The sequence below is a fragment of the Seriola dumerili genome, unplaced genomic scaffold (assembly GCF_002260705.1).
Source record: "Seriola dumerili isolate Sdu_G_001 unplaced genomic scaffold, Sdu_1.0 BDQW01000291.1, whole genome shotgun sequence".
Lineage (NCBI taxonomy): Eukaryota > Metazoa > Chordata > Actinopteri > Carangiformes > Carangidae > Seriola > Seriola dumerili.
The window spans coordinates 6,996,375-7,020,901 of NW_019174546.1; the positions used below are offsets into that span (position 1 = coordinate 6,996,375).

The 24,527-nt window shown below is 41.9% G+C and overlaps 2 protein-coding genes across 3 annotated transcripts in view; both read right to left on the reverse strand.

Annotated features, from left to right (window-relative positions):
- The window catches only part of LOC111231259 (PH domain leucine-rich repeat protein phosphatase 1-like), a 42,531-nt gene extending 39,838 nt beyond the window's left edge, over nt 1-2,693 (reverse strand). The window contains exon 1 of the mRNA XM_022758306.1: nt 837-2,693. Within this exon, the coding sequence (XP_022614027.1) occupies nt 837-2,469 (1,633 nt within the window). The 5' untranslated portion in view covers nt 2,470-2,693. The remainder of the gene's footprint in view (nt 1-836) is intronic.
- A 3,138-nt stretch (nt 2,694-5,831) lies between these two features.
- LOC111231025 (phosphatase and actin regulator 1-like) overlaps nt 5,832-24,527 on the reverse strand; it is a 46,055-nt gene continuing 27,359 nt past the window's right edge. For both annotated transcript variants that reach the window (XM_022757970.1, XM_022757969.1), the window contains exons 3-12: nt 20,169-20,249; nt 18,276-18,479; nt 17,365-17,710; nt 15,884-16,083; nt 14,594-14,750; nt 11,467-11,522; nt 10,319-10,380; nt 9,025-9,165; nt 7,414-7,490; nt 5,832-7,236 (exon numbers count right to left, since the gene is read on the reverse strand). In XM_022757970.1, coding sequence (XP_022613691.1) covers nt 7,221-7,236; nt 7,414-7,490; nt 9,025-9,165; nt 10,319-10,380; nt 11,467-11,522; nt 14,594-14,750; nt 15,884-16,083; nt 17,365-17,710; nt 18,276-18,479; nt 20,169-20,249 — 1,340 coding nt within the window. In that variant the 3' untranslated portion in view covers nt 5,832-7,220. The remainder of the gene's footprint in view (nt 7,237-7,413; nt 7,491-9,024; nt 9,166-10,318; nt 10,381-11,466; nt 11,523-14,593; nt 14,751-15,883; nt 16,084-17,364; nt 17,711-18,275; nt 18,480-20,168; nt 20,250-24,527) is intronic.

The following is a 24,527-nucleotide window of genomic DNA, read 5'->3' on the forward strand; positions in this document are numbered from 1 at the left end:
GCTTTGGAGGAGCACGTTAACCCAGCTTGGCAGGCAGTTAGTTAGTGTGACAGAAGCCGCGCTGGATGCCAATAGGATAGGCACTGTGCAGCATCTCAATGACCAGAATTCACTGAGTCCACAGAGAGGGTTTATGGTGCTCCCAGCCATACCGCTCCCACCCCTACTCTCCATCCAACCACAAAGGCATTCAGCCTTTTCATTAGGATGATAATGGGGCAAAAGCCGGAAAGGGCCCCATGTCTGAGCACCATAAGTTGTGGTGATGGCTTTGTAGCAATGTCATGCATGTCCATGGGAGCACAGTGTGCTGCTACGGTCAAACAAAAACAGTCAAGGCCAGAAGAAACAAATAAACAAAAAAAAAAAAACAACAAACAAACAAAAAACACATACCTGGACATTTAATAGGAAGTCACAGAAGCAAGGTAGTCCTCTGAACCATGACCCCACTCTAACCCATTCATTTCATGCCACTACACAGTTAAACCACTGGGAAGCACAGACTTTTGATATCCCTCTAAATTGCTGCTGCAGTCATCAGCAAAGGTCTAGTGCTGCACTCACCTTCCCTGACAGCTTTCACGAACAATGTGTGGAAATAATATCAGGAACAAACAGGGGAATAATAAATGTTGCTTTTCTTTTTTAGTACAATATACACCTGCATGAATGCACCTGTCTGGTTCTGTGATACAGGTTGACAACCTGTTACAAACACTACACTCATAGTTGTATATTGTGCAAAGAAAACGGCCTCAGCAAGTCCCAGATTGAGCAGAAACCTGATCATGAGATCATGACCTGACTGTATCTGAATGCATCATTTCACTTACCTGCATAGAAACGTAACAAGGAGCCAATTTCTGTGTTAAGCCCTTCCTCTTGAACTCTCCAGGGGTCCTTAAATCCAAGCTTAAAGAGAAAGTCATTCTGGATCTGCAGAGGCCTCTCATCTGGGCTAAGCCTCCTGACAGCTTCACCATGCAGCTGCACATACAGCGTGGGGCTAGAATCACAGGAATTTCCATTGTGGTCTACTGCCAGCCCTGATTTTGCAGCACCTTGGCCGCAATCCGGATCTTGGATGTCAGGTGTATTACCTGTAGAACAGGCTCTTGACAATGAGCCGGCACTATTGCTGGGTGGCAGGCTGCCCAGACTGTGTGAATTCAGTCTGCTATCTGGCCCCATATTGTTTGTCATGTCATTTAAATGTCCCATGCTGCACTGCTCATAGTTGGCTGTGACAGCAGCGATGCCATTGGTGTGATGCTGAGAGATGGGGTCCATGCTCGTGTTCGACGCAGGACAGTCGAGCTCCAGTTCGTCCGAGGAGCTGCCATACATGTCGTGGCCCTCTGTGGCACTATCAAACGTGGGGCTGAGGATGGATGCCTCTGTGCCCAGGATCATGTCATCACTGAGGGAGTCCCTGTGCTCGCTGAGCCGGGCCCCGGAGCTCAGGTCATCGAATGCACTGCTCTCCACATCCGAGCCAGAATTTAATCCATAGCTGTCCACACCGTTCCTGTGCTCTGAGTCATCATCATTGGGGGTATCCATGTTAGAGTTAGAATTTAAATCTGATAGAGAACAGGTTATGTTGTCTTGTGACTCCGATTCAGGGGTGAAAAGTTTTCCGTCAACGTCCTGTTGCTTTTGCCTCTCATCTGCATTCTCCATGAGCAGCAGTCTCAACCTGTCGCTCGGATGGCCCCTTAATTCTGTGGATTCCAGGGGAGTCAGGTGGTTGCATTTTATACTAGAATCTTCAATCACCTTGCATGGGTTATCATTATATTCATACTTCACATTGCAGTTGCCATTTTGGTCAGTCTTGGGGCTATCTTTACAAAAAATACGCATTACGGAGCTCGACTTACTGCAGAGTTTACTCAGACGGAGCGCCACCTCGCCGGCTGTGGTGTCCATAGTGCAAAGGACCGGCCTGGGATATGAGGGCGTCAGTCTGTCGTGGACGTGTATGGAGCCCCGGTGGAGATCTGCTCTCACCCACTCGCGATCTGCGGGCTGCAGCTGCATGTTCTGTCGGTGCTTCAGCAGAGTCTTCCGATCCAGACTCCGGGTATGTAAAGACGCAGAGGACAGGGCCGAGTTCATCTTGGCGCCGCAGGCGGCGGTGACAGCTGAGGTGGCGGTGGCTGCAGCTGCGGCGGAGAGGTTCCTCTTCAGGCGCCTCCGTCTCAACAGGAGAGAGCTGGAGTTGCTGGATGAGCCCCGGCCATTAGACGCCACAGTTCGGTTTGACGCACTAAATCCCGCTGTAGAGGCAGAATGAGAGAGGCAATTCCCGTTTTTTGCCTCTACGCGGGAGGGTGCCAAATGTCCACCGCCATCATCCACTGGAGTCCCCCGGGCGACAGACAGTCCGCTGGGTTTCTTCGTTAACTTGGTCGCACCTCCATCCGACGCGCCATCCTCAGCGACAGCCTGCACACTTTCCATCTCTGCCAATGAAAAGTCCCCCACTCTAAATAAATAACGGTGCGCACTTGGTTACACCTACAACATCTACATTTAAAAGCCTGAATACGTGCCCGCCGTGCTAAATGTCCGCCAACTGGGCGGTGTTGCTGACTTATTCCACTAGTAGTCATTCACTTCTTGTCTTCCTTTCCCTGTCGGAGTCTCCTCCGCTGCTCCAAAAAAACATTTTACCGATTAAATTCGCTGGGAAGAGGAGGCAGGGCGTGCAGGGACAGAGCGGGGCGGAGACGTGACAGTGCGTCCCATTTGGACCAAAAATACAGTGCTGGAATATGAAATGAACGTCGGCCGACCTCCTACGCAAATGCCGACTGATATATATTCATGAGGAGGACACAAGATGGGGTCGCTAACAACAACGCAGTGGGTTGTGGGTAGTGTATTGTGCTAGTAAGCGCCGCGCCGACGCCGCTGTTTAGAAAGAAATAATGTCATAACTACATTTCCCATGAAGCCTTTCTTCGGTTTCAGTCTAGTGAGGCGGTGAACAGATGAGAGGAGTAAACATAGCTCGTATAAAATGTTTGGAGTGCTGCTACAGAAGTACGTCCTCTTATCTGCCGGACTGTTGTGTCTGCTGGTTAGCTCCGTGCTAACTGTAAAGAAAACTATCACGTTGGTCAATGGAGCTGCTCATTTAGCCGGAACTTACCAGCTGTCAACTGTTGAACAGGCCACATATGAACTTTCAACTGTCACTTAATTAGGATTCCGTCCACAATTAGTTTCACTCAGTGCAGTTATTTCCTATTAATAAAGTCCTTCAAATTCCGCTGTATGGAAAAATTAAGCTTCCCTGCGGGTCCAATTATTTTAGACTAGTGGTGACGAGGCAAATAACTTCAGCACCATCTCATCAGGACGCCATTTCACACAAGGCCATAGTACAGTCCGGCTCAGTGCACACGCTCTTATTCTCTTGTGTTTCTCGCCATCTAGTGGAGCAAACCGCAAGGCTTGAGCTAAACATTTCCCCGCTGAGGACACAGAGGAAGGCCGCGGTGGTTTGCCGGTGTTTCCAGGTCATCCTTTTTCTAAATGTGATGCAGGTAACAGGGTTATACTATACGTGCAAAATCAGTTTCACTGGCAAATGGATGCATGGTTTCTGCTATAGAACTTAATGTTGAAAATCATATTGTTTGGCCTAAATATAAATGCAACGTTTTGCCAGACAATATAAAAGAGAAAAGCTTTCTTTTTCAAGTTGATTTAACTGAAAATAGAAACAAAATTAATTTGTGTGTAAAACTTAAACTGAACTTAAACAACTGTCCATATCCCTAATGCATGTAAACACTGCACTTAACCTATGATTTTAATTCACACTGGTAAAAATAAATAAATTTAAAAAAATACAGTTTTCCATTAAAATTATTAATATCATATATAAAATAGTTTACAGTCAAATTTATATTATCCCGAAACTTTTTTAAACCTATACTGTTGAATATAGTGTTATCGCTGTCTGCACTTGTTCCCAGGGTTTTATTTAAAACAACTTTATTTTTCCAATTTCAAACCCATATCAACCTCAGCTTTTGCATGTGCATTTGGCAGAAGTTTATCAAGGTGGCAAGGTGACATTTTTAATAGTGAAGGGCCAATAAATGTACATATTCCTACATTAATTTTTGCTGTGATGTACTTTTTAACAATTGTTTTATGCTATAAAAATAACTTGAACCAACATGTCCATTATGTTCTCCATTGCAAAAAGTATTGTTTTGAGTGTTAAGCTCAAGCATCCCCAGTCTTACATCTACATTTTTAGAATCATATTTTTAATATCTAAATTGCTAAGCAGATTTGTAATGTGTCACTTATTAGCAGTCACTGCCATGTCTTTCTTGGTTTAAAATAGGAAAATAGGATGAAGGAATTCCTTCATGGTTAAAGCCTCAATGTGTTTCACCCAACTTATTTAAATTCAAGTATGGACTGCAGTGTATTTAAGGAATAATCTAACACAAGTAAATATGAATATAATTAAAATAGAGAGTAACGTACTAAATCTACAATGAGGGTAATTCATCAAGCAAGCTAGATTGCAAAGAATCAACTTAACTTTTAAATATTGTTTTTGGCAATGGGCTTGGAGGCTGTTGAATTTGTAAGAGGTGCAGATACTATATGAATATGTCTACAGCAAATTAGCCCAGATTTTTTTCTAAAATATCCAAAGTAATAATGCATACAATACAAATGCATTCAGAGATGGAATTTAATTGGCATGATGTATCCTTTACATGGTATTCTGTATTTCAAAAATGAAAAAAAAAAGAACACTTTCAAATTCAGGCATTTGCTCCATCGACATGTAAAAGGAAACAGATTATTGCTGAATTCATGTTCCTTGATTCCAGCAAAATGGAAACCTCATGCTCAGCCCGGTGGCTCAGGTTGTTTCGTAGAGCTGAAAATGAGAACTGTCTTTGTGTAGATTCATTCCTATTATGCCCTATTATACTGAACCTATGGATGGAAAAATTCAAATAATGGCATGATGATGCTGGAATCATACAGAAGCTGGTTCTAAGACAAAAAAGTGCCCCATATTTCAAAGTCTCTGAGATTAGATGACCCAATAAAATTTAGATTTTAAAAAAAGGGGGGAATGTGACATGAGATTGACCTGTGCACCGATTCAGAAGAGAACTGCTCAAAACTGTAACAAAACCCCTGAAGTGCAAAACGATTTTCTGTGTTCTCAGTTCCCAGTTTGCATTGGGTCATCTATCCATCACTGGTTGAGGCCTTGAAATTAAGGGAGAGCACATTTTCCTTTGCAGACAGATGCATCATCATAGGTGGCCAACAGTCTTTCACCTCTCCTACTGTTCTTTATGACAAACAACAATTTCATATTGCAACTTTAAAAGTAATACAGTAAAAAATAATAAAAATATTCTGTGTACATAAAGCTTATGAGCATTGGAATACTGGTGTAGGATCAGTGATCAGATAACAAGACCATTAAAGTGAAAAGACAAACTGGTCACAGATCAGAAATCCAACAATATTTTACACACTTGGGCCCTGACCTTGAAACGGTGACCGTTGTAAAGCCAAACTCTTAACAGTGCAAAGAATTTTTGCAATAAAAATGTAAAAACCCTGACTCGTTGAATCCACTAAAATCAGTGTCATGTTTTGTTTTGTTGTTGTTTTTATGTTTGTTTTTGTTTTTTTTACCAGAGAATGTGTCGTTTCAGTGATAGATTTGAGAATTGAATCAAATCTTGTCCGAATGTGTTGGTGAGCTGTTGAACAGGCAGGTTTGTCTTTTTTTTCCTTTTTTTTTTTTTTTTTAGGTGGATCAGTCAAGAAAAATGCAGAAAAAAGTCCTCCTGAATAAAGCTTTCCTAAAGTAAAGTATAAAAGAAAATTAAAACCCTGAAGTGAGGCGGAGTGTATAAGCACAATAAAAAAAATGGTGGGGATACACCTGCAGTTTAACCTTTTCTCTACAAACAACAAATATTGCTTGATCAGAAACGTATTATGACATGAGTAAAAAAAAGTATAGTTTAAGTGTATAATACAATGCACATTATGAGCAAAGATCATTAAACACTGCTGCAAACAAAAAGAAATGTAAGAGATAACAATGTGGCGAGAGTAACTCTTGGTATTTTGTTTTAAAAATCATCAATCCAAAGAGTGGGAACATGTAGCAACATGTAAATGAATTGCCTCTATAAAAAAAAAAAACAATTAAAAATTAACAAAATAATATAAAACAGATACTTGTTGCACACACTGGAACCAGAATATATCTGCCAGCTGCAATTCTTACATGAAATTTATAAGATTCTGACATGAATGAAGCTTGGTCAAGCATGATTCTTCTTTAAATGTTACTTTCCTTCCTTAGTATAAACAAAATGTACATTTGGAGAGAGCGCAGGCTTTGCCCAAACTCCCAGATTCACAGTTAGCAATTAGATGTCAACATTGTCGGTACAGTGAGAATTGCACATATGAGGGTTGAAGAGAAGTCTGGACTACATAGTAATGACACAGAGGGGACTCCAGGGGGTGCTATAGTCTGAGAAAAGCAGAAGAAAAAAAAAAACATATTGCACATGATTCTAATGTTGGACCCCTCCCTCCCTCCTGTGTGTCGTTCTAAGCAGTTTCCAAAGTCCCAGCAGGTGCGGTGAAGATAGATCTCCTGCTGATATGGTGAGCTCAGAACAATCAACCCCGCATCCTGGCACAGAGTTGTCCATAAGGGCTAGAGGAATCAAGGGGGGAGGAGGACGGCATAATAAAGAGGAGGGATTAAAGCAAGTCCACTGAGACAAGTCCACTGGTGTGTTATTGATGAACCAAAAAGGTACAGTTGCCCTCAGCAGATTTCGCAAGTGTCAGTCAATTGCAAACGAATTCTCTCCCGCCGTCCAAATCGCCGCAGAACTGAGCGCCTGCCTAAGAGCTCAGCAGAGAGGTTGAAGAGACAGTCGAGCAATTTCCACAGAGGGGCGATGTGAATCAACTGGAGTCATTATGTGCTACTACAGTGGATAGAGTAGTGGGTGTCTGCATCTTGTGGTGTAGTACCGACTCAGTTGTGTGGGTCTTGAAAAGGCATTTCAGAAGACATGGCCTTATTGTAGAAACGGGCACCATTTTACTGTCCAGCACTTAAGGTTCTCAGTGGAGGAGAGCGCCGCTCCGGCACTGCTCGAGACAGTGGTGGTCTACTATGGTCTGTGAAACCTAAAAATACAAACGGGAAAGAAAAAGAGGACTGTTTCAAACATTTCATCACATTTCATCACCTCAGTTAAAAACTCAGTACACGCTGTACAGCCAAGACCTACAGCACATGAATAAGCTCCGGCCGTATACGAGGCGTGCATAGCAACGTGAGGATAAACGGATTCTGCATATTACCTGGTTAAATGGCGACTTGACTCGTGCACTTCCATCTCATTGCTCTTGAAATCATTGAGTTCCTTCCGTATAGCTGCCTGCAGAGCACAAACAAGGAGGAAGATTGAGAGAAGCCGCAAAGGCTTAGTACACAAACTGCAGCCTCTAAGCCCTGACTCTACCTCCTTTTAGCATGCTTCATGCATCATTTACGCTTATCTCCAGGCCATGAATGATTCTGCTGAATTCTCTTCTCACATCACAAGAGCCTTCAATTTCCTCCTCTTGAGACATCCAAGAGCCAGAACAATAATATACAATCTGTCGCTGGTCTACTGGGGTAGTCAGCTTGTGTTTTTAACCATAATGAAGTCTTGATACCATGGATTTACATGGATGGCAACACACATCCTTCTCAGTTTCAACCAGTGCAGTTTTTTTTTTTTAAAGAACATCAAAGCTGTATATTTAATATTTTTGTTCCAGTCCTTGGATCAAAAGCTCAAAGTAATAATATACATTTTCGGTGTGAAAAATAATCACAAATGATGGAAAACATTGGAAATAAAGTTAGTTGTGCTCTTACTGTTTTAGTAAGGGGCAGTGTGGTAGTGTCACACACATGTAGGCCTCACCTCATCTTTCACTATGTTTTTTAAAAACATCTCTTTTCTGGGAAGGTTTTTGAGCACTAAACAGAGCTGTTTCCCATTCATGTAGTTCAACAAATTCAGATTTGGGACATTGTCTAGCAAATGGTGGCTGCTAAGTAGCAGCACTAGAGCAGTAGAGGGCTGAGTGCTTTGCCCAGGGGCAGGATAACTGCAAAGAGATTCTCAGAGTGAGAATGAGTCAAAGTTCCAGGAAATAAAACAGTGTGCTGAGCCTTTTTTAAAAAAAAACGTTACATCCCCTCGAAAATGTCATGTGTGACAGCAACCCAGCCGGGTGATGTCATTGCTTTTGCTCTTCAGCATGACTCAAGGGGACGTCTCCAGCCTTGGGGAGGATGCTTCTGTTACAGGAGAACAAACAATATTCAAATCTGTGCTCGACGGTAGGAACAGGAGAAAAAAAAAAAAAAGAAAAAGAAAGAAAAGAAAAAATGTCAGCAGAGCAGCGTAGCGGCCGAGGGGTCCTGAGGCACTGCTTGTCCAATTACTCTCTTATGTAAGGGGAGTTGTTGCGCAATCCAAATGCTGAATCCCTGTGATTTTCACATGAGTGGTCCTCAGGTGTGACTAGGCGTGTTCAGAGCTGTGCATCAACTAAGCAAAGAAGGCAGAATATATGCTACACAAAAAATAAAAAAATTAAAAATAAGAAATCAAGAACTCATTAAAAGTCAGAGGCATGGACCGCTGGGCAGTGAGCAGCAGGACTGCTCCGGGGTGTTTACTCACAAAGGGGAACAAAACAGCTGAGGTGGAGCTTCCCGTAACAAGAGAGGAAGAACACATCCTCCTGCCATTACTCTCCTGCGCTACGGGTTGCATCATATGAGGCACAGAGGGGTGGGGGTGGAGGGGGTGAGTGTTTGAAGAAATTTGAAAGCAGACAAGGAGGAGGGATCTGGAGAATATTAAAAGATTATCTCAGTTTAACTATAAGATTAGTGTAAGTGATACTGGCCTTGTCAGCTGCTGTGAGCCGGGTCCAGGGCTTATCTGCCCGCCTGTCGTAGTCCTGGGCATCTGACACCTCCACATAGTCACTGAATCGGATGAGAATTTTGGCCTGTCTCAGCTCCTCTACTGTGGGCCTTTGGCTCAGCTGGAACAAGAGCGAAAAAAAAAAAAAAAAAAAGTTGGACAACAGAAACTTGGTTAAAGTTCAGTTAGTACCTTCTCAGATTTTGCATTACTTGAAGTCCTTATAGAAACAAAAACATCCAGTGTTTCTTATGCAGCTACATGAGAAAGCAGCATCAAATTACACAGTTTCAGTTCGTGCAGACCCCCCCCCCAGTGTACAGGGTCTTTATTAAACTCACAAAGAATAAACTGTTAAGGGTCACAGTCCACAGCTGATTACATTCTTAGATACCACGTATGATCCTCATGAAATGATCTATTGCATTGACGTAATAATAATAATATTAATAACAACCAATGAATCTAATTATGAAACATTGACTCATTACAACAGTCTTAAAATGGGTTACTAAATCTATTCTAATCTACATTCCCCACCAAAAACCAACTCAACCTCACCAATTAATGAAATAAGTCTGTCATAAACCCATTTTAGATAGAAACCAACATCTCAAACCAAAGGACAAACAAATATAAAGCAATATACACTATTAGAGCCAGACTGATAGACCGGCCAGGCTAATATTTACTTATTGCTGATATCAGTATAAGCTCATGAAATGTCAAAGGTGGTTTAGAAACAGCAATTTTGCTCCTCAGTACATACCCTGATCAAAAAAGCTGTCAGGCTGCATTATACACACTATATTTAGGTACAATAATACAGATTGGTTACCTACACGTGCAATGCTCTTTAAATGTGTGGAAGTGTGATATACAGCACGAGCATTTTGTTTAAAACATTGTACGCAATGAGGCGTTTGATGCATACAATGAATTCCCTCAACAGCTGTGAGATTTTTGTTTTGAGCATGTCTGCAGGTGAGCAGAAAGTGTTATTCTTTAATTGAAAGTGATGGGAACATGCTCAACACCTCCCTATGGGGTCAAAGGCAGTTTGCCAGCCAACATGCTGAAGGGCTAAAGGGCATCGAGGACATCCTTGTCTCCTGGGTGAGACCTGAGAGCAGCCCTGTAACAGACTAGATCGCTCTCCTCACCACAGATGAGTCACTGTCACGGTGTTTGTTTATCCTGGCCAACAATTTACCCCCTCCGAGTGCTTTAAGATCAGGTGTGGGTTTGCACCTTTTGAGCTATTTTGGACTCACCTTTCTCGTTAGCCTCCGTTTTATCTCCCTCTTCTCCTCCATTTCCTCTTGCTCATTGCGAGCTGCAGAGAATGACAGGATTAGTGTCGAGTTAGTCGACTGTGTACGAAATGTTTAGAAATTACTGGAAACGGGAACAAACACACCATTTGCATAATATGGCTCATTAGATTCCCACTCTACTGGATAAGTTTCTCAAAGCTCAAAATAGTTTCCATCACTGGCTATTTAATATATTAGGAATGGGTATCAGGGGAGAATGATTGCTTTGTTCCTTTCAACTTTTTTTTCTTTTTTCCTTTCAACAAAGGAAGAAGTGTTGGTCACATTAAGTTCGTGTGTTACATCTCTCTAAAATTCATACATGTGTTGTACGATATATTCCGAGCCAATTACGAAGACAAAAACCTCCAGCTCAGAGAGGCAGGTTAAAAAAAGAGACGAGAGTAAACAGGAACCATACTGGGACGCTGCTCCTGTTTGCAAAAGCTTCAGCAGTCAAACTGCATTTGTGCCTGTGCTGAACACATAATGTATCTATAGTACTACTCACAGTTTGGGATTCTGGTGTCTCTCTAGAAAATAAAGCCTCATTTGTTTAACCTTGGCACTGTATGTGTTTGAGTGACGGGGAGGACATGACTTGTCACTCATGAATTGGTAGACTTTGTGTTTTGCTCCTGCACTCTGCCAATCACGCAGGAGGCCTCTGGGAGAGCAGCGACTGCTGGTAAATCAGTCTTTGATGCGAGTGCCGCAGAGTCTCAGGCAACAGAACTGCTTCTCTCTGATAGTGCATGTGTTTGAGCCATGAAACCAGTCTCTCTGGACATGACTCCTCAGGGAGCCCCGCCGCCTGCCTGCACGCCCGTCTCACATGAATAGGCAGACCAAGGAGGAATAAAAAGGAAGAGATGTATGTCACTAGCTTTCACATAACTAGGCCTCTCAAATCACCAGGCCGCACTGTATGAAGTCTGCTGCTACAAATATAGACTCATGCTTCCGCTACAATGCCTCTAATGAGTTGTCACACAGGTAAACAGAACATTTGGAGTATTTTGACATTTTTGTTAAACTGTTCACACTTTACAATTTACTTCAGCAGCTTAAAGACAATGTGAAATATCCAAGTTTAACACACTCACGTTTGAGGATGTTCCTCTGCTCTAGCTCCTCTGCTGTGGGCCTCTGACTCAAGCGCCTGGGGAGACACATGCATCCATGGTCAGCACATAATCACAGGCAAGAGGTCAACAGTGCATCAATTTGGGGAAAAAATGCTTCAGTTTTTAATGCAAATCAACCTACTTAATGTAAAATTAAATGTAAAAGACAAAAGAAAAAGTCACATAGTGACACAGATCAGAGAAAGTTGTTTGATTTATTTTTTTCTTTCACACATTTTGAAGTATTTACTTCCCTGCTTTGACAGCTACTCCCAGCAAAGTTATCTTATTGACATTTTGACTCGCAGCATGAATACTTTTAGATCCGACAACCCCGGCCTAAACATACATTAACTCATTGCCTCCGGCACGACTTATTTATGAGCAATAAAGTTTCATATTCTCTTTATTTGCATAGTTTAAAGATTTGCATCTTATCCAAGTTCTTTCCTCATAACAGCTTGACAAGTGCACTTCCCACAAACATCAGTCAGCCACAATCACCAGTCCCTCTCCTCTAAGTGAATGACTGCATGATAACACATTGGTGCAATGCAGGAAGAAGGCCAGCAATAGAGGGACATTACTGAAGACTCAGCTCCCGTATGATGCTGAATACAGCTAATGCGATTACGACACCTCCAAGTGCCAACTGAAAGGCTTCAACACTTGCACATCTGCTAAAGTAAACCTACCGCGCACACATTTACACAGAAAAGACACACGGAGAAGGACAATCAGACGATGCTGCCTCCATCGCATTTTTCTTTTCTGCAACATCTGAGGAGATTCATTTTGCACAGATTATCTCCAATTTCCTCAATTTGTAAGTGGAAAAAATGACTAAGATACCCAAAGGCAATCTCTGAAAGGTCATCCAAAGTGCTTTCAACTGGGGACTCTTATTATAGCACCGTGTCAGGACCCTGCGGCAGTAGCCCTAACTGTAGACACTGGATCAATGACTGTCTCCATCGCGCTCGACCTGACAGCCGTCTGAAAGTGCTCAGCCCCGTCAGCTACTGTATGCAGACTTAGGTGTGTGTGCTCGGCCCGGCTTGTCTCATCTCATCGCGTGTCCTTTCTTCTTCCACTTCAGTGTTATCGTTCCGGGGAAAAGTCAAGACACTGACTCTCAAACTGGAGTTCTGCGTCTAACTGTATGGACTGTGCATTATATGAGGGTTACGCAGGCAAAAAGGCAGCAGCTATTGTCAACAAACTGGCACAGACTAGTCAAAAACATCCATTTGGAGCAACCAATTTCTGTCATGGGCAAGGTTTATTTTAAGCAGCGTCAGCCTTGTTAAGCGTCTGTTTGCCTGCTCTGTGCAATTTGAAATAGTATGAATATAATGAGATTATATAAAAGGAGTTATGCAAGGATTTATGGAGTAGCTAATATGAGGGGCAATTTATTAAAAGCTGCACTAATCAATGTTTTTACGGTAACAATGGATAGGTTTGATGACTATGTGAAAGGGGTCACTGGTAGTGATATAAATTATTACTTCAGCTTTATGGAGTGTTTAGCTTTAGAGGTGCTGGTAGGCAGATGCTTTTGGTTTCTACACAGTGTCAGGCTAGCTGTTTCCCCCTGCTTCTAGTCATTATGCTAAGCTAAGCTAACCATCTCCTTGTAGCTTCATATTAAAAGCAGATACGAGAGTGGTATCAATCTCTGGCCGTGAATAAGCATACTGTATTTCCCAAAATGTCAAACTTAATCCTTTCAGAGAGATAAACTACTTAATACATGAAATCCCATTAAAAGCCAACAATAAATAAATAGATAAAAAAAAAAATCACAATAAACCAAAGACAGGTCAACTTTCTCAGGAGAAAAAAGCTGAATCTCTTAGAGATAAAGCGTCTCCGAGGTTTTCCCAGTGAAACAGGTCAATAGAGGAAAGTTGAGGTCAGTATGTCCTAGAATAGCATTATCATAATCAATTTTAATTGGCCTGGCACAGGCAACAACATTACAAGACACAATGCTGTTGGCAAAAAGCATGAAATTAGGGAGTTGTGCATTGGATGACAACGTGCAAAGGACACTGTGACAGAGCTTTTTGGGAACGTGACAACTAAGCAGGCAGGCCTTCTGGGAACCCGCTCTGTGTTCCAATCACAGTGGGGAGCAGTGACTTGTTTGCCAATGTCTCTAGATAATTCGCCATCCCTCCCATGCAACCACATTTTCCACATTTCATATCTTATTATATTATTCTGGCTTTCATTTCTACCCATACGCTTGGTGGTCTTTTCTCCTCTCAACACATCATTACCCCCCCACTTCATTTGGACAGGCAAGTCATGTTCAAAGTGAAATCAAATGAGGCCTGTGATCCGTTGCGGAAAAACATGATGTTGTTTGATCTGTTCAATTACATGAGTTCTTATTTATGATCTCAACATATGTATACAAATTCCTGTGATTTGCACACACTTCACCAGTGTACTGTGTGCGTGTGCTTTTGTGTGTGTGTGTGTGTGTGTGTGTGTGTGTGTGCGTTTGTGTAAACTGCTGGTATGAAGTGGCTTGCGTGGTGCTGCTGTGTGGAGGAGTCGGGTGGAGATAGTTTGGCACATGCATCACCGTGGTGATTCAGTGAGCGAGGGAGGAAGTCAGGCAGGAGGAAGAAAGAGAAGAGGAGAGGAGAGGAGAGAGAGAAAGAGAGAGAGAGCGCTAGAGAGAAGACAACAGAAGGAAAAAGGAGAGGGGAGGGCGATGCATCGCTGAAATTAGGTCAGCTCCATTTACAGAGCCTCATTCTAACGAGATAAAGCGTTTATCCTTATCGGATGTTGAGAAGGAAAAACTGACAGGATATAAAAGTCTTTCGATTGAAAAAAGGCTCACATTTGCATCAGCTTTGGACTGCGTCACTCTTTACCAGCCAGGATATTGGGCCATCGTCAGCCCAAAGTAAGACAAAATGCTCGGTTTGGCTGAGAAGAGTCAGAGCCGTTTCTTGGCAGCTGTTGTTGTCGAGCTGGCTACGGCAAACGTCAACCAGGTTTACTGAAAATATTTGGCCCATGAATTGTGCATGCGTGTAAATGTATTTGAGATTAAAAATGCATGTGTTTTTACGTGTCTCACCTTGTGAGTTTGGTGCCTATCTGCTGCCTAGACTCCAGTCTCTCCTCATCTGTCTGCATGGGCAGGATGTTTTTCTCCTCCAGCTCTCTTTTGGATGGACGGTTACTCAGCTTGATGGCCAGAGAGTCTTTCCTGAGCACCTTCTGAGCCAGGGTACCTAAACATGCAACACCACGGACAAACATGACACGACATGAAGAGATAAAGCACACATCTGGGGCCTAATTTAACAAAATGTTCTTTTAATTGCTTTCCACTACATCTCCCACACATTTTTAAATAGTTTATACCTTGAGACTCAAATGACAGGTAATGTCATCAATTACTGTTGATTGCTCACATAATGTTGCCTTTTTTTGTTAATGTTGTCTTTACTTTTTTACTTTCTTGTATTTTAAAGAAAGCCAGACATTTTATCATTGACAGAAATAGGTTGAACACTGCACTCAGCTTGACTGCGGCCTAAACTACGGTGGTTTTTGACTTGACTTTCTGCACACTACATCACATGTGAACTTATTTATAGAATTGGAAAAAAAAAAAATCGTTTCTAAATCAAGTTTACTGTGACTTTAAGTCTTACTCATCTTTCCAATGCCCTTTAAGGTCATGATGTGGCATATTGAGCGAATCCATCGCACATGAGCAATCACAACCTTTAAAAACTCCGACATGCAACCATGTGAAAACAAGGACAAAGTGTCAAAGACATGCTCCGCACAGTTCAGCAATTTTCGCTAAGAGCCGGTGAGAGGAAGTGTTTCCATGGGTGACGGCATGATTTTTTGGATACACTTCTGTGAACCGAATTTAGGTTCCGCTTTGAAGGTCAGACTACATCTCAGTTCCAGGAACCTTCAGATGAAGCTAGCAGCTCTGTTGATCATGATGAGTCAAACAAATGTGTCATCGTATCTGCAGACATGAGCTATCATCGGCAACAGTATAGGCAGACAGTTCTTCAGGCACACCATGATTTTTTTTTGGTCGCTCTTAAACCTGCCTTCACCTTCACCTTCACCTTACAACAATGGAAGAGAAAAATCCTAAATAAGGTGCAAAAGTAAAACAAGTTTCCCAAGAAACAAATACATGTGTCTGACAATCCTGATCACATAACTCAAAATAACCACTACCATCAGTTTTTCATTAGTTTCATTCATTTTAAAAAGGTCTCTTTCAAAAGGCCCCCTTTGTTTCTTTAAAGGACCCCTGGATAAAGCTAATGAAACTCTCTCTTCGTTTGTGTAATTCAAAACATTAAAGCTCATCAATGCTGCTGCCACTCACTTGTAAATATGGAGTCGTCATCTTCGTCGTCGTCCTCGTCATCGTCCACGTCGTCGTCCTCGTCCTTGTACATGCTGGGCAGATCTTCGTAGTCTGACTCGTTGGGCATGTTCTCCTTGTCGTCCTCATAGTCGATGATCACAGACGGCACTTCTCGTCTGTCCAGAGGCATACACTGACCGCCGCCGTGCAATGCGGAGCTGGTGGAGTGAACCAAATCTGAGTATTAATGTAAAGGGTCATGCTTATGGCTATAGCATTGGGCCTTGCTAAGAGGATGAGCTTATTCGATCCCCCCTGACAGTAAAAGGGAAAAGTCCAGTTTAAAAGGGAAACCTCATATTTCAAGTCTAACTCTATATCATCTTTTTCCAGTCATCAAACATTATCTATGACCTGGTATTACTTAAACAATAACCCTCAATCCAGTAAAAGGAAGTGATTTAAAACAATAAAGGGGCTTTTGGTACATAATGATAGCTTAGTGGGTTTTTAATCCAAGTATAAAAGGAGGGGAGATATGAATACACACTGTGCAGTCCTACGCAATGTCATGCAATCCTTTGAACTACACAGAGGAGAAGAGTAACCGATTATACAACTCGTATAATTCAAAACAAGGTGATGAGGGAATAAACTTCACTTCCAGGAGCCAGTCACACGAGTTACCCGGCGATATATTTGATAGATTGATTAATCACAGTCTAGTTGGAGCTTCTTATGATGAGCCCCTGTTATGTAACCATTTCAGGCTTTCAGACTAATTGTAAGCCATGTCGGGACCATTACTTCCTTATCCCTGCCCAAATGGCTTTGGTGAAAAAGAGATCCTAATGTAAGAGGTTACGTAATATTCCAATCCGCTATCCTGTCCCTTTTTCTCCAAACATGAAGAAGTGCAGCTCTTGTAAAGAGCAGCTGGTCATGTTATGTCAGGCCAACTGCTGGAGGGACGCCTACTCCATGCGCCTGTGCCCACACATACACACATTTACTTCAAAATTAGGCCATGCTGCCCTGTGAGGCAGTGTGCTGATTTAGACCTGTACACCAGCGCTACATGGCAGGACATGACCTCGATAACACCGGGATAGATTTATTGGACAAGTCGCCGCAAAAATATAAGCTAATAAACAGGATGATCTACGCTAATTATAATGGAGTTTTTTCAGTAATTCCCCTTTGATTAGTGCTGTTTTGGCAACAGCTGTACATAAGTAGAGATTAATTCATTATAATAACCAGAGGCTCATCAAATAAAGGAGACATGTCACCAGGAAACTCTATGGCCAGTCAGTGTTATAGCTTGTGACAGTAGATCCATCTGTGTAATCTTTCAAATACACTCATATCATTCCTCAAAGTTTAGTCCAGCCAAGATATTATGTGTGATGTACAGACAGACAGAGATCCATAATCCCTCAGTGACCCCACTTGAGGACAATCACATTTAATGACCGGAGCGCTGATGGCTAACCAACCTTTCAAACCTCTGCATGGAGAGCGCCAGGGTTTTATTGAGCTCCTCGATGATGCGGCTGGGTGCGTGCAAGCTGCCGTACTGGAGCTGGAGCGGGTGACCGTGGCTCTGGTGAAGACTGGACAGACCGGCGAGCTGGGAGGGCAGCAGGGTGCCGTGGTGGGACGACATGCCCTGCTGAGGGACGCACTTTTGGGGGAGCCCGCTGAGGGGGTTGGGGGATGGAGAAGGGGAGTTGGAGGAGTCCAGCCCCCCTGGAGGCACACAAATCATCACTTTCTTGGGAGGCAGAGGTGGAGAGTGCTTTCCCCCAGGCATACAGGGCAACTTCATTGGCTGGCAAGAATCTAAAGAAAAAAAAAAAAATATATATATATATATATATTTATATATATCAAGTACAACAGGTCAGAAAGAGTGATTACTGATTATTTCCACTGCTGTAGTATATATCACATCCACTACAGTCTGCTGGTGCAGACAGATAAACAAAGCTCATGGACGATCAGACATGGCTCAGACGTCAGTGCAGAGTGGTGGGAATTAGGCCAGGGTAATGCCACTTCCCTGTACTGACAGATTGACAATGACAGAGAGAGCCCAGCTGACCCAACCACAGGGGAATTTAATGAGACTACTATAATCCTGTGCACATGTGTGGCAACGCAGGTAGGGTTTAAAGTAAAAACCAGCCATGGCTTAGCTGTCAAAGCAAGTCCCCTAATATGAGCATTTTACTTATACTGACAGTCTGAGGTAGTGGAATAAATGCCAGTGTGTGTGAATAGTAATTCATAGGAGTAATAAATACTCTAGTGGTTTGGAAAAAAGAAAAACCAACATAAAACATCATAGACAGATGAGATGAGAGTGGTGTAACCTGCTACTGAGCACTAGCTAAGACAAACTGACCTGTGCTATGGTTTGGGATCCTAGAGAAAGGCTTTGGAGGGAGAGCAGGAGGCTGTTTGTGGTACAGCGGCGGCTTGGCGGGGGTGTCCTGAAGGTCACTTGAGTAGGTGACCGATTTCTTGGTAGGCAAGACCATGGATGACTTAATAGAGGGCTCCTGAGTGCAGACTCCACCATCCATCGAGGATCGGAATTCAACGGTTGCTGAAACAGAGGGAGGAAACAAACAATCAGACAAGCGTCCAAAATGTCTTTCGACTGCACGAGAAAGACTGTTCAAAACAAAGTTTAAAATGAATTCGGGGGTATTGAGGTTTGAAACAATAGCGGAGGGAGAAGATTCGGAAAACTAAGACTGTTCAACAACCCGAGAGCCTTTTATCAGCACACCACAGACCAAGAAACAGTGTGAGGCAAGCAGCTTGACAGACATTTTGCTTTTTAAATCTTTTTACGGCGCTGAGCCATTTGATGGTTTTTGCATGATCACATTTTAAGGCTGACAGAGCAATTCACAATGCTGCTCACATATTCTGACAAACAATGCGTTTATATTGTGAGCTCTCCCCCATTCCGCAAATTTCATCTTGAATGAGCAGTCTTTAAAAAAAAACAAAACAAAAAAAAAACAAAAAAAAAAAACACAAAACATCAAGAATGCTTACGACCGTAAGATTTGGAGAGCAGGAGTCTCTAGACTTTTTAATATTCAGACAGTCTTACAAGAGATTTTCTTCTATCTTTCATAAAGGATATTCAAGTCATACATTGTTACCACTATGAATGCTGTCAAACGCATCAGCCTTCATAGACTTATTTTGAAATATGAGGATACATCTGATCGGTATCTCTAATTTTAGTCATGTTGACAAACTCTCCACCATTTAATTCTGAAAGAGACAAGTGACAGGGTTTGGCTGGTGTGCCAGAGTGCCTGTCAAAAGGTGGCGACCAGTTAAAGCCGATTACAATCCAGCAGCCAATCAGAGGGAAGATTGGAAAAAGGAAACACATTTTTGCTATTAATGGATTTTTTTTTTTTTTTTTTTTTTTTGCCCTTGCTGGGTCTATTTTTATTTTGAGCACGCCAAAACAGAATCAGTTTTAGATCTATTTATCATGTGATGTCAGTGCTGCTAACATAATACAGTCATCTTCCTGAGACATAGTAAATATTTGCCTTTCATGCATAAAAATAACTGCTCCTGATCTATCAAGCTGTGCACACAAGTTTTTTTTGTTTATTTTTTTGGATTATGGAAACTAGGTTGTCACAACCGAGTACACCTGCCTTCATTGATATGGATCCTGAGGAGTGGCACAGCAGAAACTGGAGATGCAGCTATTCACTTTATCAGTTTTGACCAATTAACTAGGCCGGACAGCATCTGCATGCTTACGGTACACACAGCCTGTGTGAAGTGAAGTGCTTGCACTCCCTTCTCTTGCACTCTAAGATAATTGTTTTAGCCCTGATTTCAAAGTTTGTTTTTACTTTTCATTGTTGTGCAAAAAAGCTTAATTTGTTAAAACAATAAAATGAACAAGGACGTGCATTTTCTCATTTGCTCTCTTCACATCTTGGCAAGAGTCAGTGAACTTCCTCGGCTTCGCTTACTTTGTGTTTGATGTCCTGAGGCATGGAGCACCCATGGGATGTCAAGTCAAGATCAAAGAGTTTATAAAATGCTTCAAAATTTCTATAATGAAAGATTATATCTCTTAATGCCCCGTGCCAAATCTTGAAGAGCGCACTTCAGAGACTACTGATTAATGAGGAGATGAATCACTGAAGACGTAATAACTCAGTTCACCATGTCTACTCTTCTAACAGCCGAGACGGTTTCCTGCTCAGTCCGCTCGTACTACTGTAACTGTGGAACATCAGCTCACCTTTTTCAAAGATCTCCTTCAGCACTCCTCTCTTGATCAGCTCATCTCTGCTCTGTCGCATTGACATCTTCCTCTCCAGCGCTGGGCGGGGGAAGGAAAGAGAGAGAGAGAGAGAAAAAAAAAAAAGTTGAAATCATTTTCATGTTGTAAGTGGTTATCCATTGAAATATCATGCAGGTGTTTAATCTTGGTGAACTCATTCGCTAAATTAAAGAAAGATTCACAATCTAAAATGCATTAATAAAAAGTGCAGATGTCCCCTGGTAAAATATTTTCTTCCAGATGCTCTGGTAACTTTTCACCTTTAAAAGGATTGTTGTTGTCAAAAACATATGAGCTCTTTGATAAAACTAAAACCATGTGTGTTCTTTACTGACTTATCCAAACATCACTGTATCTACAGTATATCATTGTTCTTGCTCATATGTGCAGTGTGCGGTGTTTTTAGTTTTTGTCTTTTATAGGACAAATCCCAGCACCTTCTTTTCCTGAAACAAGAGCAGCATTAAATCCTGGACTTTGCGATAAGAGATAATAATCTGTCAAACTGTGGCTCCTCTTCCACACAGTTAAAGCTAAAACTCTGGGCCTTGATTAACAAGAGGTAAAGAATAAAAGGAAATATTCCAGCAACGCTACTCATAGTAATGCATTATGCACAAGATGGCATGTCCCACAGCTGCTGCTTGCTTCTATTTTTAGGCTTCAAAAGCTGAGATACTTAACATCTTCTATTAGTAGGCTGAACGAAAGCAGTTTAAAAATCACGTTAGTAATTTCAAAATCTACCCCTGCATAGAAACCAATTAAGAATGTGAAATGAGGATCAGCAACAACACTTGAGCACACTGTGCAGGAACGTCCCCGCAGGCCTCTGTAGCTCCTGCTTGGGAGGGAGATCACAGATTGTGCCATGTGTGCTTTACATATGACCCAGGAGTCCTGTCCCAGCTCTATCAGGAGGCGGCGTGTTCAATGCTAATACATCCTCGGTGTGGATTCATGAAAATACCGCAAGGTTGACCTCTCTTTTCCTTGCCCTTGGTCACAGCACAGTTGATTTAAAACCAACTGCTGAGAGCTCAAAATTAAAACACAAACCAGAGTCATACAAATGTCAGACGGACAGGCCTCCGGGGCAGAAATTTGGATCCTCTTGTGCTTCAGTGTTCCAAAATACCACAGCAGAGCGAGTTATCATCAAACAGTACGCTCCATTATGAGGATACCAGATGTTCGATATCACGGCATACTTCAAAAGTTGTTTTTTTTTCTGTTTGAGATGAGCTCCAAGCCACAAATTACTTAAGCAGCAAAACATTTTTTTTTTTTTTTTGGAAAAATACATGACCAAAATATCACCAATGTGTCAAACAAAGAATTAACTCCACTAGAGCCTGAGGGAGTATTAACCTGAAGATTGCGTGAAATGAAAGGAAACTGTGCCATTTTCAGACGCTACTTGGGATGCTAATGCAGGCAGCTCAATCAAAAAGCGATTTCCCCCCCAGAGGCAGCGAATTTAACAGGAGGTAAAGTGTATCAAGTGAGATGGTCAACAGAATTATCAAATAGTCAACCCAGAATCAACGTAGAGGAATTCTTTTCTGCAGCCAGTTTACGAGATAGTTTCCCTGAAGCACCACAGGCATCAAGAGGTGTTCAGGCACCACACGTTTCACTCCCCCTGCACCTGTGCGTTCTCAACCTTCATTACAAATTACAACAGTTGGGAATATTGAGGGTTTTCTATCAATAACGTCTGCCCGTTGAGCAGTGTCTGGAAAAGGAGAAAAGTAAACCTTTTGGAATCAAAACTAGAAATCTTTGCACCTTGGCAGCTGATTCTCATAAAACTCCCATCACCCTCTTCAACCGAGAAGCGATGACTGTGCTTTTGACGGCTCGTGTCAATATCTGAGAATTTTTTAAGTCTTTTTTTTTTTTGTGATGTACATCATTAAAATATGCGTGTCACAATACATTCAGTCTGAATTCTCATCCCTGTCTGATATAGATTATGAATGACAGTTAAATTTTTATAATCATGGGTCTCATATTCCTTTCTATTTCATCTGTGTTACCTCTTGTCATTAAATCTAAAGCCTTCAGTGAGACAAAAAAAATCTTCAGCGACTTCAATTAGACCTTTTCACATCTCTGCTGTAAAAAAAAAAGAAATCGCATTATTTGTCAGTATTGCGGCTGACAGACACAATGTTACTCAAAAGGAACAAACCTATGTGTGTGAAAAAAACCATCAGCACCAACTCTTTGCCAAAGCGGGGAAACCCTAGGCTGCAGGTCGACTGGCAGTGCTGTAATATGTTCACGGATTATGCTGCTGTTTCATCCAAAATGAAAAGTAATTACTCAAAAGCTTTATGACGTAACTGCTACTCCATGGGATGTGCACAGTTACGCAATACCATTAACTCAGGAGCCCTAACGAGGATATGTCTTCAGATTTGACAAATATTGCGCGCTTAAAACAAAACAATGAGGAATGAGGTGAGCACAGTGGTTGGTGCATTGGCCAAGCATCGGATCCAAGTTAAAATAATGGCTGGTCTTGCAAAAAAAAAATAAAATATATATATATATATATATATATATATATTTTGTTTAATATTTAATGAGCGCATTAATAGTGTGCAAGAAGTGGAATTTTGTGTTCATTTCATCAGGAAGTTCCTGTGAGGGCCATACAGAAGAAAAAAAAAAAACAAACAGATTCAATGCAGATAGAACTGCCACTCACAAAGATTTATTTTTGATTCCAAGACGAATTGCCTGGGTCATTAGAGTAGCAAATCATCAGCTATGAGTTTGATAATGAGGTCTGTTATTTGTGCGTTATGGTGCAGAGCTGAGGTTACAGGCTTGTCAGTACACAATGCCATCTTTCATATCCGTGTATGAAAAAGTAGATGCTGCCCTCTAAATCACCTTGAATATCAACCAAGTCCTATTTTAGACCGCCTGTGTTCAAGTGGCCCAAGTACTGTCATGGTCCAACACTCCAGCCACTCAATCTGTACCAAGATGAGAAGATTAGACACTCATCAGGGAGTATCAGCTGAGAGAGCATATTAAATGAAACTGGCATATCTAAGTATAGTCTGTATTGATCTGAGAACACTACACTTAGTTTTTCTTCTTTTTTTTTTTTTTTTGAGAAAATATATTCCACTGCGAAGTGACCCAGATAGTCAGAACACATCCTACCAACCCTGAGGCTCAGTAGCTCAAAGTGGAGGCTTTTAACTGTATTAAAACTTTCATGGAGTCTTTCATCAATGAGAAGCTCAAGCGTTAAAGGCTCACACATCAGAAGATTAGATATGGCTAAACAAAACCTTACTGTGCACGCAGCAGGTTTGGAATGAGACATTTGCCTCTCCATATGATATATAATCAATGGGCAGGCAGCAAAGCTACAGATTTTGTGTTAGAAATGATGCAAATAAACAACAGTGCATTTAGAAATCCGCTAACTAATTGGATTAGAAATAAAAACGAAGATAACATCAGACTAACACATGCATGTTCTTTTGATGAATCTCTGCCTGATGATCTTTCCTCCTGATACAAGCGCGCTGTGATAATGTACCGAATCATGATAAGACAGCAGGATGAGACATCCAACTGTCAGGCCCTCCCTCCTTCCTTCCTGAGGTGAAGAGTACAGTCCCCCAGAGCTGGCCTTCATCTGCTTAATATCACAACACATTCATAATCCTCTACTGTGCTCAGTGTCCAATTATCTACGACAACATCTGTATGCCCAGTGGCTGGTCTGCTCCCCACTGACACAGGAAACATAATCAACAGTGAAGCACCACAGTCAACTGCAGAGACGAGAGGAGAGTACGCAGGGGCATTTAAGTGCAAGATCAGAGCAGTGCAGCAGGAAATCACGACTGCACACTTCCCATCAACTTTGTCTTCAGTGAGATCAATGTAAACTGCTGCGGTACAGGACAATTTTCCTGCTGAAAAGGTTGACAAATGACCAACAATACCTCCTTATACCTCCTTGAGATTCCAAACAGAGGCTTTGCCAGCTGACAAAATACTAACACAAGTTAAGTATTAGTCATAATACGTGGCAGCAATTTTCTTATATCTTTTAAAATGAGGTCATCCCATTTCAGGCTTTAAGGGTAAACAGGCGGCCATCTTAGCGTCGATTAATTAAATGAGGGCAAATGCAAAACAGTACGTGCAATGTTCCATTTTAAAAAAACACAGATCAATAGTGGAGCTATGGGTCAGCCAAAGTCAATCCTGTTTCCGAGATGAGATGAGCTGAATTTTCTTCCTCTAAAAAACTATCAAAGTAAGTACACGGTGCTA